Here is a 16,508-nt window from a genome sequence, read left to right as displayed (position 1 = left end):
TCTGAGATTCATGTTCTCTCCCATCATGATTAAAAATTTAGAGAGTCATATTCTTCAATTGACTCTAATAGCTGGTCTATGTTACATAATACACACAAAACACTTCATACTATGGACTTTTACCATCCAACATGTCAACATTTTTATAAAGCCAAACAACTGTACATAGATTAAACACAAACACCATAGTTTCGAGAACAATTGTTATCAAAATAAATAAGAATAATTACTAAACTTTGATATTGTCTAAAACAAACTAGCAAACTCTGAATATGTTCTCTATGATAACTTCTACTATGCATTCCTAATTCATATAAGCACTGTCTTAAAAACCTTTTGGAGCATGAATATTCCAGCTCTCCTCAGGAGGAGATGTTGCTGAGAGTATTTTGCATGCTAAAGAGATCCTCTTCTTATGTATTTTGTCCTTTAGTTCTTCTGGGTCTCCCAAGCTCATTCGCACTCCATCAATTACTTCCTCCTTTGCAACTTTCTTCATGATGTGCATGATATATATTGCACAATCTGGATAGTCTCCCTGTTGAGGTGTTGGGTAACTAATCATTTACTCTGCTTACAAGTGGAAGGCGCAGGCTCGACAAGCGTTCATTAATTGCTAACAAGCAGTATTCTGCCATAAGATTAGCATTATCGAGACACTTTTTGGATACAGCTTCCCAAGTGTTGTAGTGGAAGAATTCGCCTTTCTCGCATTCATACACAAGAAGCGTCCAATGCACGTTTTGGTGTGACATTGGAATAATAATCTTCCTGGTTCCTTCCTCCATATTCCTGATGGGTAAGAATACAGCAGTGTTTGCTGCTACTTGATGTACTGGGTCACTTAAATAAAACTGAAAAAGAATTAAATTTATCAGTGTAGTAAATATGTACTGAAAATTATAGTGTAAAACACATATATGAAAGCATAATATTTGTTACAACATCAAAAAAAATTGTTTCGTTTTAGTTTCGCAGATATGCTATGCCCTTTACAAAGACATGATGCATGTTGTTTATCAAGATAAATTGGAAAACATACCCAGCCTGTTGGATCAATGTGGAGTACTGGAATGTACTTTCTCTGTCCATTCACTGGTTGCTCATTATGATATGCTTTTTTCAGTTGGTATTGCCAGTAATTTATAAGATCTCCCTCTAAAGCCCTGTTATGTAGCAGATCTTCAAAGGTCTCTGCAGATAATATGTGATGACCAATCACAGCAGGAGCTTTCCAAGCACTGTTGCTGCAAATTCAAATAATCCAAATCAATTATAAGTTTGATTCTAAACGAAGTACATAAAGTTTTGTTAAAATGAAAGGGATATCCAAGAGAGACTCACATTGAGGTAGCTTTGTCAAAAAAAGGAGAGAGAAGCGCTCTTTGTTGTGAACTCAAATCCTTATAGAACGGAGATTTCCTTAGGCTCAACAACTTGCGTGCATTCTTCACTTTTTTAGTAAGTTCTTGCAGATTTGGATCACCTTTAGCTTTTCTCTTTCTCACATTCTCGCTATCCTTTTTCTGAACTTTCTCTGTTGGGCAATCTTTTCCAACTGGGTTTTCAGTTCTGGACTTTGTTTTTCGCCTTTTATGTCCCGACAGTCCTTTGCCACTAGCAAACTCAGGATCAACTCTTTTCTGCGGGTGGCTCCGAGTTACTGGCTTCTGAGGGGTGTATGTGATTTTTGGAGTAAGTTTCTTCTCCTTGGCTGAGATAGTCGGCTTTTTCTTCTCCTTGTCCATGACTGTGGTCGACTTCGCTATTGGTTTGACTTCATTACTCTTTGTAGCCAGCCTATCTTCGAGTCTCTTGGCAAGTGTTACGTCATCTTCCTCTGATGTTTGACTAACTCCAGGTTCGTTATCCTTCAATATACCATAAACGTAAAAAAAAATGAGAGACTAAAAAAGCAAAAAAAAAATGAACAGAATAGAACATATGTATTCTTGGATTCTTTTCAGTACAGAAGTTATGTACTTTTAGTTTCACTGAGTACATAACATATGTACTGTTGGTTTTTCCCATGTTATTGAACATATGTAACATAAGTGGTCCATTAAGTATTGATAAATTTGTTACTTTTCACTTTTTTGGTAATTATAATTACCTTCTGTAGCTCAGAAAGAAGTTGGAGAGTCTCAGCATATGCTTTAGCTTTTTCGGCGCTCATATTCTTCTTCAGTCGAGCTTCCTCTGCCTTTTCAGCATCTAAAACTGGATACTTCTGTTTGAGAATCGGCAGCATTAGTACATATGCTAAAAGCATCATTAAAAACAAAACATAAATTCATTAAACAGAAGTAGATTTAGGTACTTACAAGACTCTCTAATTTTTTAGTAGGCTGTTGCTTTCTGTCATTCTTCATTTTCTTCTTCCTTTCTACTTCATTGAATGGAATGGGATCCCAAGGTTTCCTTATTCCCTGCATTTGAAACAAATCAGACTACGAGCTATTTGACCAAAAATTGATATACGTACTGCTGGTTATATGTATCAGAAGGATATATGTACTAGGTTTAGAACATGTTCATACTTCTTGTTCAGGTTGCTGAAGATCAGCTTTCAAACGAGCTTTTTCAGCTGCAGCTAAAACAATTGCAGAGGCTTCATAAGTGTAGGTGCAGTATCGATTTGAGCTTGCTCATCCGAGGGATCCGTTTGAGCTTGATCTGATGCTCCTCTAGCAGCTGGAGCTTCATTATGCGCAGGCGCAGCTGCAAGATGGATTTGAGGTGGATCAGGTGCACCTAGATCAATTGCAGGCTGCTGCACCTCTTCTCCATTTTGATCACTTGGTCCTAAACCCAAGTCAAAAGTTGGTCTTGAAACTTGTGATGGAGGATCCAGATCTTTAGCATAAAATTTGTCGAAGATTTGAGAAGATTCCATTTTTTCCAAGCTTGGTAAACTACCAGTCGACGGGTACTCCAGACTAAGAATTCCTAAGGATGGATAAGGATCTCCCATAATTTCAGCTTGTAGATATTTTGAGTACTCATCGGTATAAATACCCTTCCCATGGATGGCCAGGTCAATCAGTTTCTCCATCGGCACGGTATGCAGTTCTTTGAGACTCGGCAGCTCACAAACCAAAGGCATAAACTGCATATTCGGCAACATTTCTTCAAGCGATGCACCCTACATAAATGCAATGCCAAACCGTATTATTTTATAGGATGACAAAGTATAAAATTGGTAACTAGTGTAACGTTCAATTCGCTCACCTGTCTATCTCTAAGAGAACCAATTTCCACTTCAATATTACCCAGAACTTGTGTCGCTGCTGTTTGTTGGAGTTCAGCCTTTTCAGTCTGTTATTCAACATAAGGTGATATGTTTTTAATCAGTATTGCAGATATGTACTTGTATGTTTTTTCAGTATAGTAGATATGTACTGACAAGTTTTAGTTTTTTACAAACTAAACTAATACTAGAAAGAATATAACTTACCTGTGATGGTTCTGGCATGCTCTTTTCTTTTGCTCTTTCACCTTTCGCTCCAAATCAGATCTAGCCCAAATTTTAAACTGTGAAACTTCAATATCGAACTGTGTGAGATTTTCTTCAGAGCCCCCCATAACAGGCATTGTTGGAGTAGCATTTCCCTGTTCATTCGACTTTTCTTGGGTATCATCTGGAATTTCCTGTTCATCCTCTGTTACCAAGGAGTAGTTGCTGATGGAACGGTGTCATCCAAATCATCATGCCCTTCTTCAGAGCTACTGCTAGATTCTTCTTCTCCCGAGTTTGGTTGTGGAGGTGGGTAAGCTCTGTGATATATATCATTCAAAAGCTCTTCTAGGATACTCACATCAATGGGGAGGTCCGTCCTCTTTCCTGCTCTGTAATTCACACCATTTTTCTGCAATTGTCAGCCTCAAATCTTCATTCTTTACTTCCAAATCCTCGAATTTTTCTTGCCAATCTACTGTCAATGGCACTTCTTCAACTGGAAGCCTTTGAGCAATTTCATTCAACATTTCTTTTTCATACATAGTATATTCATCCTTAAATTCTTTAGAGAACTGGAAAAGTACATATAACGCACACATATAACCAGTTTTTGTATCAGTATAACATATATGTACTCAAATAAATAGTGCATATGACACACACACAATCATTTTGGTCAATCAGAAAACTGCTTTTCTGATAGTGTCCTACCTAAAACAAATCATTTAAGTATAATTATTTATGAAAACACAAATAATTACACTTAAATTCATCAACTTTAATCAGTTTTTTAGATATGTACTGGTGCATCATTGTTTCCTAAACCAAAACTACAAGAAGCATCATGAAATAAAACTTATCCTAGTAATATGTATTGTTTTTCTTAGGGACTTACTGTGTATTGCGAAGCCTCCATATCCTTTAGAAACTCAACAGATATTTCTTTGATATTCCACCTTGCCGCTCTTGGAAGGTATCAATCATCTGGTAACGTCACTGGTTTCACCAAGTGAGTATGCTCCGCATACAACAACTATGACAAAAATAACATCAATAGAATCAAATACAGAAACTTAAATGACAGTAGAGTAAATATGTACTTGGAAAAAAAAAAGCTTGTACTAGATGATCGATACCAACAAATAGACGACACAACCAGTGATGTCCTCGGGAGTGTTGTAGTTCTGATTGATTTTCTTCTCTAAGAAACTATGTATCAGGTCAGGCCAAGATACATTCTTTGACTTCTCAAGATCATCAACTAAACCAAAGTACTTTTCTTTGAGTTTATGAGCATATTTTGTTGTAAAAAACAAAGTAATACACATAAATAGGCATAATAGCTTAACCATATCTTCAATTGTTTGTTCAGTTTCTACTCTTGGTATCTTGTACTCCATATCTTCATCATCTTCACTATCGGTTACTTGTTCATCATTGTCATCATCACTGTCTTCGCCACCTTCAGATTTACAATTCTTGATACCAGTACGCTTGAGCAGTTTCAAGATGGCATCTTGTAGCATTGGTCTTGTAACCGTGTTGCTATCACCAAAGTGTCTAATGTAGAATGGTTTCTGCCTCCATCCACCACCTACCATCAAAAAGGTGTCATCAGTTCTTCTTCCTGCCATTCTTGGCATTCCAAACATTACACCCATTTTTTCTGGTGTCGACGTGATAATGTGTGTTTCGCCTCTTCTAACAAACTCAAATGTGAGCTCATTCTTGACTCGACCCCTTTTGTAACACTTCAAGTACTTTTTCACTGCAGCTTCCAACTTTTCCCAATGACTTTCTGAGTACTTAGTGTGCCAGAACATCAAAAACATCTGTCCATAAGAAGATTCGGCTATCTTTTCCAATGTGGCTTCACTCAAAGTATATTTACTCGCCTTCATTCTGGCAACCAGGCTATGTAATGCTGTGAAACCATACCTATACAACTTCCTAACAGATTTTGGCACAACCTTACCTGCAAAATTTAATTGGTTTTATTTGAGTACAACATTTATGGACTACACATTCATCATCTCAGAAACACAATCAATCACTATTGGCCTTATGTACTTCATATCCAAAGATCATTATCACATGAACAAAGAAACAGATGAATTTAGAGTACATAAACACTACAATGTCTCAGTTTTTTAGTTATGTACTGCCAATTATGTGCCAGAAACACAAACAGTGGTAAATAGACACATAAACAATGTTACCCATTCACTACTGGACTTATGTACTGCCAAAAAACAACCTAATTAAGAAAAAACCTCAGTATTTGATATATGTACTGCTGGCTCTATGTATCAGAAATAAAATGAAACAAATTACATATCACTTTTGATTCTTATTCTGCAGTTTTATAGTTATGTACTGCCAATTCTAAGTGCTAGAAACACAAAGTAGAAGTTGCATGTAGATAGGTTTTCTGAATCAGTACCTTTTTTCTTCGATTTCGGTGTTTCAACCTTTTTACTCTTTTTTCTCTTTGATTTTCGTCTTGAAATTCTTGAATCGTCTTCTGATGTTCTAGGAGCAGTGCTATCATCCATTATTGTTTCTTCTTCTTGGATTGTTCTTGTGATTTTTCTTGTTTTAACCATTATCGGAAGAGAAGAGAAATTTAGGTTTAGGGTTTTTCAAACTAGCAAAAATCTCTGAATGATTTGAGATCTGTTGTCTCAAAAATCTCTAAATGAATTTGGGATAGTTAGGATTCTCTGAATTCTCTGTGAAGAGAAATTTTTTTTCTCTTAGAAAACGAATGATTTTTCTGACCGTTTCAGCGGTTTTGTACGGGAATAGATAATGGGTGCATTCTTCACACATGGTAACTATTAGGGTAAGCTCGTCATTTTGCTCTTTTCAAAATATTATGGACCTAGTGATAAGTCTAAAATCCAGTTGGACCCTACTATAAATAACCTTATGGGCTTAGGACCAAACAAGAAATTTTCCATATAAAATATTGTATTGATACAGCCGTATTTATATTGAAGACAGTGAAGAGGAGGTATCTTGCTGTTTTTCTTTCTTTTTTTCGTAATCTTTTTTAGCTGAATTTTCCTTTCGATAATTATTTTGTGAGCCTAAGTGTAAATTGGTGTGATATGGATGTAATACCATACATTTAAAAATCCATGATTTGTTGTTCGTTGACATTAGGTAAGAGCGTTTTATTACATGACACTGATCTAATACTTCATTTTTATGCAGGTGGATAGATGTGGAAATAAAGACATCAGATTAGGTCCTTGGGAATTTCTGGAACATTGAATAGCAAGTTCAGGCAAGACGAAACCATGGATAGTAATCTAAAGTCATTTTTTCCCCCACTTGTATACATTTTGGAATAATAAGTATAGACCGATGATCTTCCCGCTTTTGTGTTTAGGGAGGATGAAAGATACATAATCACATTTTAAATATGTCCGAACCTTTAAAGTGTATGAGAACCAACCTCATGAGCTGCCTGGCTTTTTAACCCATATTTGTGTTGATCTTGTTATTATTAAATGAATGTGTTTTTGCTTGGATACACCATTCATATCCATTTTCATAATATCTCAGAAACAAGATATCTTTTTTGAAATTGGTAACTATTCTGTAAGGAAATTATTTTGGTTTGCGTATGATCCAACAATGTGTAAGGAATCCTAGATCAGTTTATCTGTCTCATCTCTCCAGGGTCTACGCTTGAGTTGATGTTGAGACTTTACTGTAGAGGAACTTGTACATGATAGTTTGTTTCGATCATGTTAGTATGAACACCTGGAATCTAAGAGACCGACAAAACATGTATTGTGCTGGTTACTGAGGAGAATAAGTGGTCTTATGGACATGTTTACTAGCAGAATGGTATCACCAGTCGGAACAACATAGAACGTTGAAGGAATGTTTCTCTCCGTAGTAGACTGTTCTTTTTTGAGAACAATGTATCCTTCAATATGGCGAACGGTCATTTCTTCGCCATTATGCTTAGATCCGTTAGAGAGTGTACATGTGGTCGTAGGTTGAGACCATCTTCCATGAATGAGTTGAGTTATTGAATTGTTAAAAGATAAGTTAAGGGCAGATACGCACAGGATTCACCATAATGTTTGATGGTTGGACAGGCAATCCAAAGAGACAGAGACACTTGATCATATGCTGTTAGATGTTAGATGCCATAGTTGAAGAGGTAAGAGAGGAAAATGTGTTGAAGTCGTTATAAACAATGTTATTGCTTATAAGGCTGCGCTAAATTTGCTTATGTAGAAAAGGAGAAGATTATATTGTACATCATATGCTGCACATTGATATAATGATTGAGAAGTTGTTTGAATTACCTCAGCATGGTAACGTATTTGCTTTAGTGAGGATCTTTACAAAGAGAGAGTCGATTCGTCACAGAAACACTAGATCCACTTTTGAACCTTCTAATCCCTCGTGTAATAGTCTACTCACAGAATTTGCAGTGCATAAATTACTAGCGTTGAATAAGCCACATCTCCAGAATCCTAGCAGTTGCGGAAAGAGCCATATCTCCACCAAATGCCTACTCTATGGTTATACTAGCATATTTTGTTGAAGGTTTTTGAAGTCTCTGCAGCTTATTTTTGTGAACCATAGTGTGGAAAGCAATATGTTTTATGTTTTTTAACTTGCTTAGTAATCATTTCATTGCCTCAATTGATGCTATTGGATTGCACTTTGTAATCCATTCACTAGAGTAGCTTGAACTAAATATGTAGCCAACATGCAATGCAGGACGGGCTGAGATATATAGCGTGTTAATTAATTTTAATTTAACTGGCTCATCGAAGTCGGATTTATCTAATGTGAACCTCACTTATATTTGATTCAAAAAAAAAATTAATCAGTCTGTAGAAAGAATTTTTGAATTCAGGTATATAACTATAAGCGTCAAACGAATACCTCTGAGTCAGAATTATGAGAGGAATACTTAAATCAGAGACATTAGAAACTGGAAAGTAAATGGTTTAACATCTAACCCGCATAGATTCCAAGTTAGCAAGCAACAGACGAGATGCGCGCCTAAGTTGCTTCATTTACAGGTTGGCAGAATCATGAGACTCCAGTAGTCATTTACAATAAGATTTTTTTTTCTTGGTTCTTCACTATCTGGCTATTACTTAGATGGGTATCAAGTATCAAGATGCGAAATGCTTGAAGCACTCGACCAAATTTGCAAGATAAAGACATGAATCAGGTGTATTTATAACTACCAGTAAGTAGCATTAAGAAATATCTTGCTAGGTAACCATCAGTCTTTAAAGACACTGGATGTCAATTAAAAGTTCACAAAGTTTAAGGTTTTTGTTTTGTTTTAGTTGTATTAAATAAAAGATCAAACAGCAGCATTCATGAGTGAACCATAATGCCCGTGTCCACGTTGGTCCATGTCGGTCCTTTAACACCTTAAAAGGTTCTGCAACTCCCACGTCAAAAACCATACTAGCTGAGAAATAATATTTAGCACTATGAGGTGTTGGTTTTACTAGTATTTTACATGGCTTAAACTTATTTGGACGGTGGTGGATTCATTCGCTGGCATAATTCGTTCCATCATATTCTACACCTAGTGCTAGAGAATCCAAATATCCCAATTAGAAATCTTTATAAACTCCAATTCTTGTCTCTCTTTTTCATTTCTGTTGTCACTTTCTGTGAAAAAACCTTTTTGCACCATTTATTTAGTTTGTTTTGCTCCCCAAAAATTTACTTTGGTGCTTCTTCGGTTATTTCTGCTTAAATGCTTATGGGACAAAGTGTGTACCAAGTTGCTAGTTTGGAACCTGTCTGCTTCGTAGACTAGCAGCTGATTTTCGGTATACCGGTTGCTTGTCGGCCGAGAAGTATCAAGCTACGTTCCAAGAACACCAGTGGTTTTCGATGGCCTTTCCTCTTGGTTAGAAAGCCATCTATGAATCAAATGCTAAATTCAATTGCATTATGTTAGTTGGAGTGACGTAGTTAATAATCTCTTTTGTTATCTTCTTCATCTTCCTCTTTTTGATATTACGTGTTGGATTTGTGTTCTCACGCTCTAATTATACACTGTTTAGCGCTCTTTCTCTACTAAGAAAAAGCGACATATATACTACTAGTATTAGATACTAGTGTGGTTGATCCACAGATTGGGCTAAATGACTCACTAATTGTGTGGAGGGTCTTTGGTCGGTTAATTATAAAATTGATGGTGAATTTAAAATGAGATTTGGTCGTTAAACACAATCTAATACAGGTAACCTCATTTTAATCAAGATTAATTAATCATGTTTTGTGTGCCCTTCGATATATTCTCTTTTGACCGATTAAAAAAAAATTAATCACGTTTTGCTCAGGGATTAGGACTGATTAGTGATTTGTTTACCAGTAAGAAGAGTCGAATTTAAATAGAGCTTTCCAGATCAATTTGTTTCTTTTCATTGGCTGATTTCAGATTAGTGCTCATCCAATAAGAAACACAAAATTGATTAAAAAGATCAAAATCAATAATTCTTGGGTGAAATGGACAGTAGATTTTGATATTGTTTAAATGGACAAAAATGTAAAAATAGGCAGGATGTAACCAGTTTCATCGTGCCCATTTTCAAATATTTTTTCTTATTTTTAATTTACACGGGATGTATCCAGTTGCTATTTTTTAAATTTAAGCTAGGATGAATCCAGTTTCATCCTTGTTATTTTTTTTTTTGACCATTTCATCCAAACTATTTTTTGCTCGTCCATTTAAACCGTGATTTAAAAATAGTTGGACAAATGACCCATTTTGCGAATAAGAAAAGGGAGTGACATATATAGCATTTGAATGATTCAGGCGTTTTCCTCCTTTGAGTCGGTCATTTAATCCAAATTCATGTTGTTTTGTTAATTGGTCGATAAAATACTAAGGAGTTTTAAATTGCAATGATAATTATATTATATTTACTCTATTAGAAAAACATTTGCGAGGATATTTGTTGAAAGATCGAGAGTTTTGAATCAAAATGATAACTATGTTATTCTATTAGAAAAACATCTGGGAAGATATCTGCCCAAGATCAACTTATGAACAATCATGTATGAGAATTGTATAAGACAACTATCATCATATATTTCTTATTTAACTCTCTAAATTTTTTGCATGATTTTTTTACATTGTAACAAAAATGCACCCCCCACACTACAACCAATTAATTACTAACTAGATTGTGAGTTTTTTGATGATTTAATCCTACGTTGAATTTCCTTCTCTAATTCGTCCATTCCTCCTACTTCCTCTAACTCCTGCAAGGAAGAAATTAACACAATATAAACTACTCACAGTGTACATCTAATAGACTATAATACTCTACTTAATCAAAATGCTAATTTGGCAAAGGGATGTGGGACCCACCTTAGGACCAAGAAACAACCCATATGGAACTCCATTAAATTTGTCCATGTGATGAATCTACAGCACAAACAAAACCAAAGATCCGACGGTCAAAAAAAAATGCAAACAAAAAGAAGACCATTCCAGTGTAGCAATGCTGTCTGACTCACTTTATGTGCGGCAGCAACTTCCCGGAAATATGGAACATTAGCTATAGGTCCGACCGGAAATCGCCGGTGGACAAGACCATCATGTACAAACATATAGGCCATGCCAAACACTGTAATTCCTAACCCCTGCATTAACAAAACTCAGTGTGTCAACTCGGGTTTTCTCTGAGTTGATTCAGTGGGTGAGAGAGAAGAAGAAGACTTACAGCTCCAAAGCAAAGACCAGGAAAGAGACCTTTATGAAAGAAACCATAATTCAGAAGAGCTATGGCCGGAACAGCATTGATAATGGCAAATACATCATTCAGCTCAAATGGACCTTCTCTTGGTTGATGATGAGACTGTCAAATTTAACATAAATTTTCATGATTTTTTTATGTATAAAAAACATAAAATTTCATGAATTTTGATGCAAAAATCAAGCCCCATTATCTGAATTTGGTTGAGAATTGAGCATACCTCATGCATATGCCATAAAGAAGCATGCCAGAGAACTCTATGAGCCCATCTGGCCCAGAATTCCATACCCACCTGAAATGAAATTCCAAGACTGTTTGAGAAATTTTCATTGGGGAATTAAAGCAAATAGTTTGTTGATAAGAGGATAAGAAGAGACTTACTGCAGCTCCAACAGATAAAGCAAATGTACCAAACATTTCAGCAACAGGAATATCACCACCACCTTCCATTTGCCATGAAAATCTCAAGTAAACAGAAGCAATAGCCATGGAAGTGATACCAAGAGTTGACATAATTGCAGCAATTAGATAAGTATGTCTTTCTGATTGTTTTCTTGCTAATTTCTCTGCTATTCTTATCGATATTTTATTCAGTTCTTCAGAATCCAACGAAGAAGAAGACGATGATGTTGAAGAAGATGATGAATTTGTTTCTAATTCTTGGAAATTGTTATTGATTTGTTCAGTAATTCTAATAATTTCTGATTGTTTCTTCTCTTCTAAAATGAAATAAACAGTAAATGGAGACTTTTTTTTCTTAGAAAACTTACACGATTTACTTCGAATTGGTAATGAAAGAAATGAAGATGGAGGTAGTATTGAAGAACCCATGAAGGGTTTTTGATGAAATGTTGTTCTTGTACTTGTGGTGGTGGCGACGGAAAACCCTGCCGCCATTGTTCTCAGCTTGTCTGGAACAGAGAGATATGGGTTCTTCTTCTGGAGAGGAAGAAAGACAGAGATAGTGTTCTGAGTTAGGGGATTTTAGCCTTTAGTTTTAAGGGAGAGAAGAGAGAAAGTGATAAGTTAGTACAGAATAGAATCTGAACGAATGGTCTAAAACATGAAATGCAATTGCTTTTTTATACCCTCACTCGGATAGATCAGTAAACAGACTACCTCAATATGTGGAAATAAAATACGCATGAAATATTTATAGTCCGCAGGTTTCCAGGGTCACGTAATTCCACATTGCAACACAGTATAAATTTGACACTAATGTTTTAGTATAATTTCTTGATTACCATTTGGTGTTTTCTTTTTTCTTTTTATTTTGGATAGGACAGTGCTGGGATTCAAACCCCCTAAGAGCAATTCAGATGAAAATCAACAAGTATGTTTTTTTGTTGAGCCCATGTGGACGAAAAAACCGCGTTTTTCACTATGGAAATTATGGAAAATTAGAGCAAAATGAAAGGTTTGGTTGTCAGGGCCCACTAATATTTCTTTTTGATGTAAAATGTTTTGTAGGATAAAGATAAAATATGATATTTAGGTGAGATAAAATAGGATGAAGTGAGATAAAATTGGATAAAATGAGATAAAAAAAAGCAGTAAAGAAATCGGGTGTTGTACTTGGCGTGAGTGGAAGAGTCGCGGGCGTGTGAGGACGAGTTGCGGGGATGTAAGGATGGTCCGCGCGTTTTTGGTACAACCGCCAGTGAGTGTTCCACGATCGCCCGACCTTCCATCACACGCGCGTCTCTTCTTCCAACTCAAAACGACCAAATCTATTTTTCATGTTTGTTGAGTCCATTGTGGGATCAAAATGAACAAATTCTTGTTTTTTTTGAGTCCGTAGGAACTGCTCTAACCTATAATTTGGGAGATACTGACCGATTCCAACCAATTCGGGCATGAAAAATTTGATCCCATTAACTCATGTTACATGTGTTACTGTAGTGTTGAAGTAAGAAATCATGAGAAATGGTTGGGTCCTTTGTGGATCCTAACATATCTGTATTCTGCGGATTTGTTAATTGTTTAAGATAGATCAACCAAAACAGACCATTTAACCTTTGTTACCTATTTTACTGTAAATGTGAAAAAACAAATCTTGAGAAACTGTTGGGTTCTTTGAGGATCGTAACATCTCTGCTTATTCCAGATTTGGAAATCAGTTTGGATAGATTACCTATTTTAACCAGGCCATTTAACCTAGTTATGCATCACTTGAATCGATCTCTTGGAATTGACAAGACTTTCCTTAGGAACCTAGATTGTGTCTACAAAAAATTTTTTAATCGGATTGTTGATTGTATTTACAGATTTGATGTTAGATGTGTTAAGTATGATGGTTTGAAGATGCCTGAAATTCCCCGTTACAGTGAGTCATGTAACCAATCCCGTCTGGAGTCGGGTTATTCTCAATGTCAGTTCAGAGGTTTTTCCTCTTTTATGATTAAAAAAATATAGAACGAAAAAACCCATAATTTGGAGTTCGATCCTTGGCCAACTGGGTTATTTGAAATTTAGAATTTTAGAGTACTTCTACTATGCCCATAGAGATAAATCTGGTGATTTTCTATAGCTCATGTTTCGACAACCTGGTTTGATATAAGGATCGATGTGAATGTCATGGACCATTAGGCATGTTTTTCAGGTCTTGCTCACAAATTTTTACCTCCGATTCAGTTTAATATAGAGAAATACATAGTTCACGATAACGAATTTTTTCTTACAATTCTAGTTAATCTATATCTTTGAGGAGTGAAAAACTTAGTTATTTTTGACGTATACGACATCGATCAAATTTTTGTTTCGCTGCCAAGGAAGCATAGTGGATTGTTATTTGTTTTCATTTTTTTTTGACCTTGTTTTTGAGAACCTTGTTTCAGGTACTTGACCTATGACATCCAAATGTTGGAATTATCCGAGGTGCGAAATTCAAACTCGTAAAAAAAAATACTAGAATCACCTCATAACAGCAACAAGAAGAGATGGTTGGCGAAAGATATCCTCATCCACGTTCTCCACTTACTTATTCGGGAACAATCAAAGATATTGCCGTGATTCCTATCTCACATCCTCGAGGAGATACTGCCAGTCACGTAGGTTCCGTAGATCGTAAAACGTCCCTGGCAGACTTATGAACCAGAACATCCACAATCCAGCATGTTTTCGCTACACGCATCTGGTTGTGATGCCATGATTTCTAGTATACATCCTCGACGGGATATTGTTGGTGACTTAGGCTCTGTAGATACGTAAAAACATCCATGATGGACTTATGACCCAGAGCGAAAACATACATGTCCCTTGTAAGCACGACTCACCCTATTTGATATCAAGGATTGGTTCCTAGTACATCATCGAGAGATACACTAGTCATATCTACTCTAAGCTCTGACTCGACTTACTGAGGCTTCTGAATAATTCCTAGGACATCCCCGCGAGATACGCTGGTTATACTGCCTCTGGCCCGTTCGAAAGACTCCTAGAACATCCTTTCGAGATATATTGGTCATGTCGACCCCAAAATACGAACATAATTGACTCCTAGCACATCTTTGCAAGATACGCTGGTGAAAGAAAAGTGAGCTGAAGTCTCGCAGAGACATTATTAGGCGTGCAAGCTTTCCTTTCTCTCCCGAACATGTCCCAGCTGATTTCGGATAGACTCAATCGCGTCAGCAAAATCTCATACGGACTCAGTCGCGTCAGCTAAATCTCAAACAGACTTAGCCGCGTCGGTTAAATCTCAGATAGACTCAGTAGCGTTAGCCAATCCTCATATAGCCTTATCCGAGCCATCTCGTCTGAAGAGTCTTATACAGGCATAACTCGCGTACAAGTCTCACCTAGGGCTCGAGCCTATTTCTCAGCATTTCAAACACACTCACGACTAGTAAATTAAGCATGAATTGTACATGTCTATCCAAAAACGTGGATAATATCCCTTGAGATCCGCATGCTCAACAAAGAGACTCACAAGTAATAATTAATACGGTCTTCACGTGACATATGTGACCGGCCATGGAGAGTGGGAGCTCAAACTCAGCTTATCTCATACTCTACACACGATTTTTGAGGCATTCCATGTATTTTTACATGACTCATCCTAGTCATTCTCACAAATCAGAGAATATCTCTTTATCTTGGCTAACTCTGCTTAAGAGAATATGTGTCTTTCTCAACACATCATCACAAAGGCTGACTCAGCTTCACACAAATGGGTGGATCAATTGGGGTTTTGGTCTTGCGGTAATACCCGGATTATTTCTCAGTGCAAAAGAGAGTAAAGGTAGTGGAATAAAGAGATAAACACAGCCTAGTTTATCTTTATCTATTCCTTGAGAGACGGGAGAAGTGTTACACACGGTAAGCAATCCCTATCTTCACTGAACTAAGATTAGAGAATTCAACTTTAAATAGGTCATTTATTTCTCCAAGCTAACACACGAATTTCTTATAAAATCTCAGAGACATTACAAGCTCTCTGATCTCTCTCTCTCTCTCTTCATCTACTTCCCTCCCTAAGACCATCCATGAGCGTTTTTTCTTGTGAGTGAAGCATCTTTTGAACGACCAATGTGCTTGGTTTAGGCAAAGACTATTCGTGCACAACCTTCCATAAATCACTATCAAAAACCTATGATCTCACCTTTGGCCTTCCACTGATTTTAGGTAACTACAGCTACTCACTTCCACAACTATGTACAAGCTAGAAAAAAAAAGCTCTGGTAGGTTTTGCATACCACAAATGGTAAACGTACAATGTTTCGAACATTTTCCAAAACCGACCCCCTCACATAGAGGGGCCCTACTAATTCCATATAGGCGAGCCCTATCCCCATGTGAGGGGATCGGTTTTTCTAGTGTTCAAATTGGTGTCTATGAATAGTGTTCATTCCATACATTATTTTCTTCAGGTACAAATATATCGGTCAGATACTAGCTAATGGACCAGATACTGAGTATTAGCCATGTCATGTGCAATGTAGTGAATCTCAGATCTTGGCCCTGACCGATACGCCGAGACTACTTCATCTTGCTGAGTTTTTGGTGAAATCTCTGATATCTTATTTTCAAAATCTACACCACTTAATCAAGTAGTTGACGATGAGCAGATGCGATTTCAGACTAATTTGAACCTTCCAATCACTGATGAAAGAAAATCGAGTCTTTTTAGGGTCAATTTTGATTTTTTTGTAACGAAACTTCCCTATTAAACCTCAACTCGGCAACTTGTCTCGACGATATCTCAAACATATCCTCCAGTTTTTTAGCCAGATTTTGGCTCGCCAAGATTGAGGGTTTCATCTCAATTATGGAAT

At 36.6% G+C, this 16,508-nt stretch overlaps 2 protein-coding genes across 2 annotated transcripts; both read right to left on the bottom strand.

Moving 5' to 3' along the window:
- Positions 1–325: 325 nt before the first annotated feature.
- LOC113304906 lies at positions 326–2,974 on the bottom strand. The gene is made up of 8 exons (XM_026554027.1): positions 2,755–2,974; positions 2,541–2,611; positions 2,325–2,429; positions 2,114–2,230; positions 1,345–1,871; positions 1,043–1,247; positions 579–854; positions 326–493 (listed from the first exon to the last, which is right to left on the bottom strand). The coding sequence occupies exons 1-8, from the start codon at positions 2,972–2,974 to the stop codon at positions 326–328; spliced, it is 1,689 nt and encodes a 562-aa protein (XP_026409812.1).
- Positions 2,975–10,443: 7,469 nt separating this feature from the next.
- Positions 10,444–12,342, bottom strand: LOC113304779 (beta-carotene 3-hydroxylase 1, chloroplastic-like). Its single transcript, XM_026553916.1, has 6 exons — positions 11,614–12,342; positions 11,453–11,524; positions 11,200–11,334; positions 10,994–11,119; positions 10,845–10,901; positions 10,444–10,735 (listed from the first exon to the last, which is right to left on the bottom strand). Exons 1-6 carry the CDS (start codon positions 12,127–12,129, stop codon positions 10,649–10,651), a joined length of 993 nt encoding a protein of 330 aa, XP_026409701.1. The 5' UTR covers positions 12,130–12,342; the 3' UTR covers positions 10,444–10,648.
- Positions 12,343–16,508: the final 4,166 nt, after the last annotated feature.

The sequence above is a fragment of the Papaver somniferum genome, chromosome 8 (genome assembly GCF_003573695.1).
Source record: "Papaver somniferum cultivar HN1 chromosome 8, ASM357369v1, whole genome shotgun sequence".
Taxonomy (NCBI): domain Eukaryota; kingdom Viridiplantae; phylum Streptophyta; class Magnoliopsida; order Ranunculales; family Papaveraceae; genus Papaver; species Papaver somniferum.
The sequence above is the reverse complement of the archived record's forward strand: the minus strand, read 5'-3'. Positions and strand labels throughout refer to the sequence as shown.

What these genes read in the sequence shown, in the direction of transcription:
- LOC113304906 (XM_026554027.1), bottom strand. Translation starts at nt 2,974, where the DNA reads ATGGGAGATCCTTATCCATCCTTAGGAATTCTTAGTCTGGAGTACCCG. An exon ending in CTAAAAAATTAGAGAGTCTT is followed by an intron (nt 2,231 to 2,324) that starts GTAAGTACCTAA and finishes ATTCTCAAACAG; the next exon opens with AAGTATCCAGTTTTAGATGC. An exon ending in ACATTGATCCAACAGGCTGG is followed by an intron (nt 855 to 1,042) that starts GTATGTTTTCCA and finishes ATTCTTTTTCAG; the next exon opens with TTTTATTTAAGTGACCCAGT.
- LOC113304779 (XM_026553916.1), bottom strand. Translation starts at nt 12,129, where the DNA reads ATGGCGGCAGGGTTTTCCGTCGCCACCACCACAAGTACAAGAACAACA. An exon ending in CTTTATGGCATATGCATGAG is followed by an intron (nt 11,335 to 11,452) that starts GTATGCTCAATT and finishes TAAATTTGACAG; the next exon opens with TCTCATCATCAACCAAGAGA. An exon ending in GGTTGTTTCTTGGTCCTAAG is followed by an intron (nt 10,736 to 10,844) that starts GTGGGTCCCACA and finishes TCTTCCTTGCAG; the next exon opens with GAGTTAGAGGAAGTAGGAGG.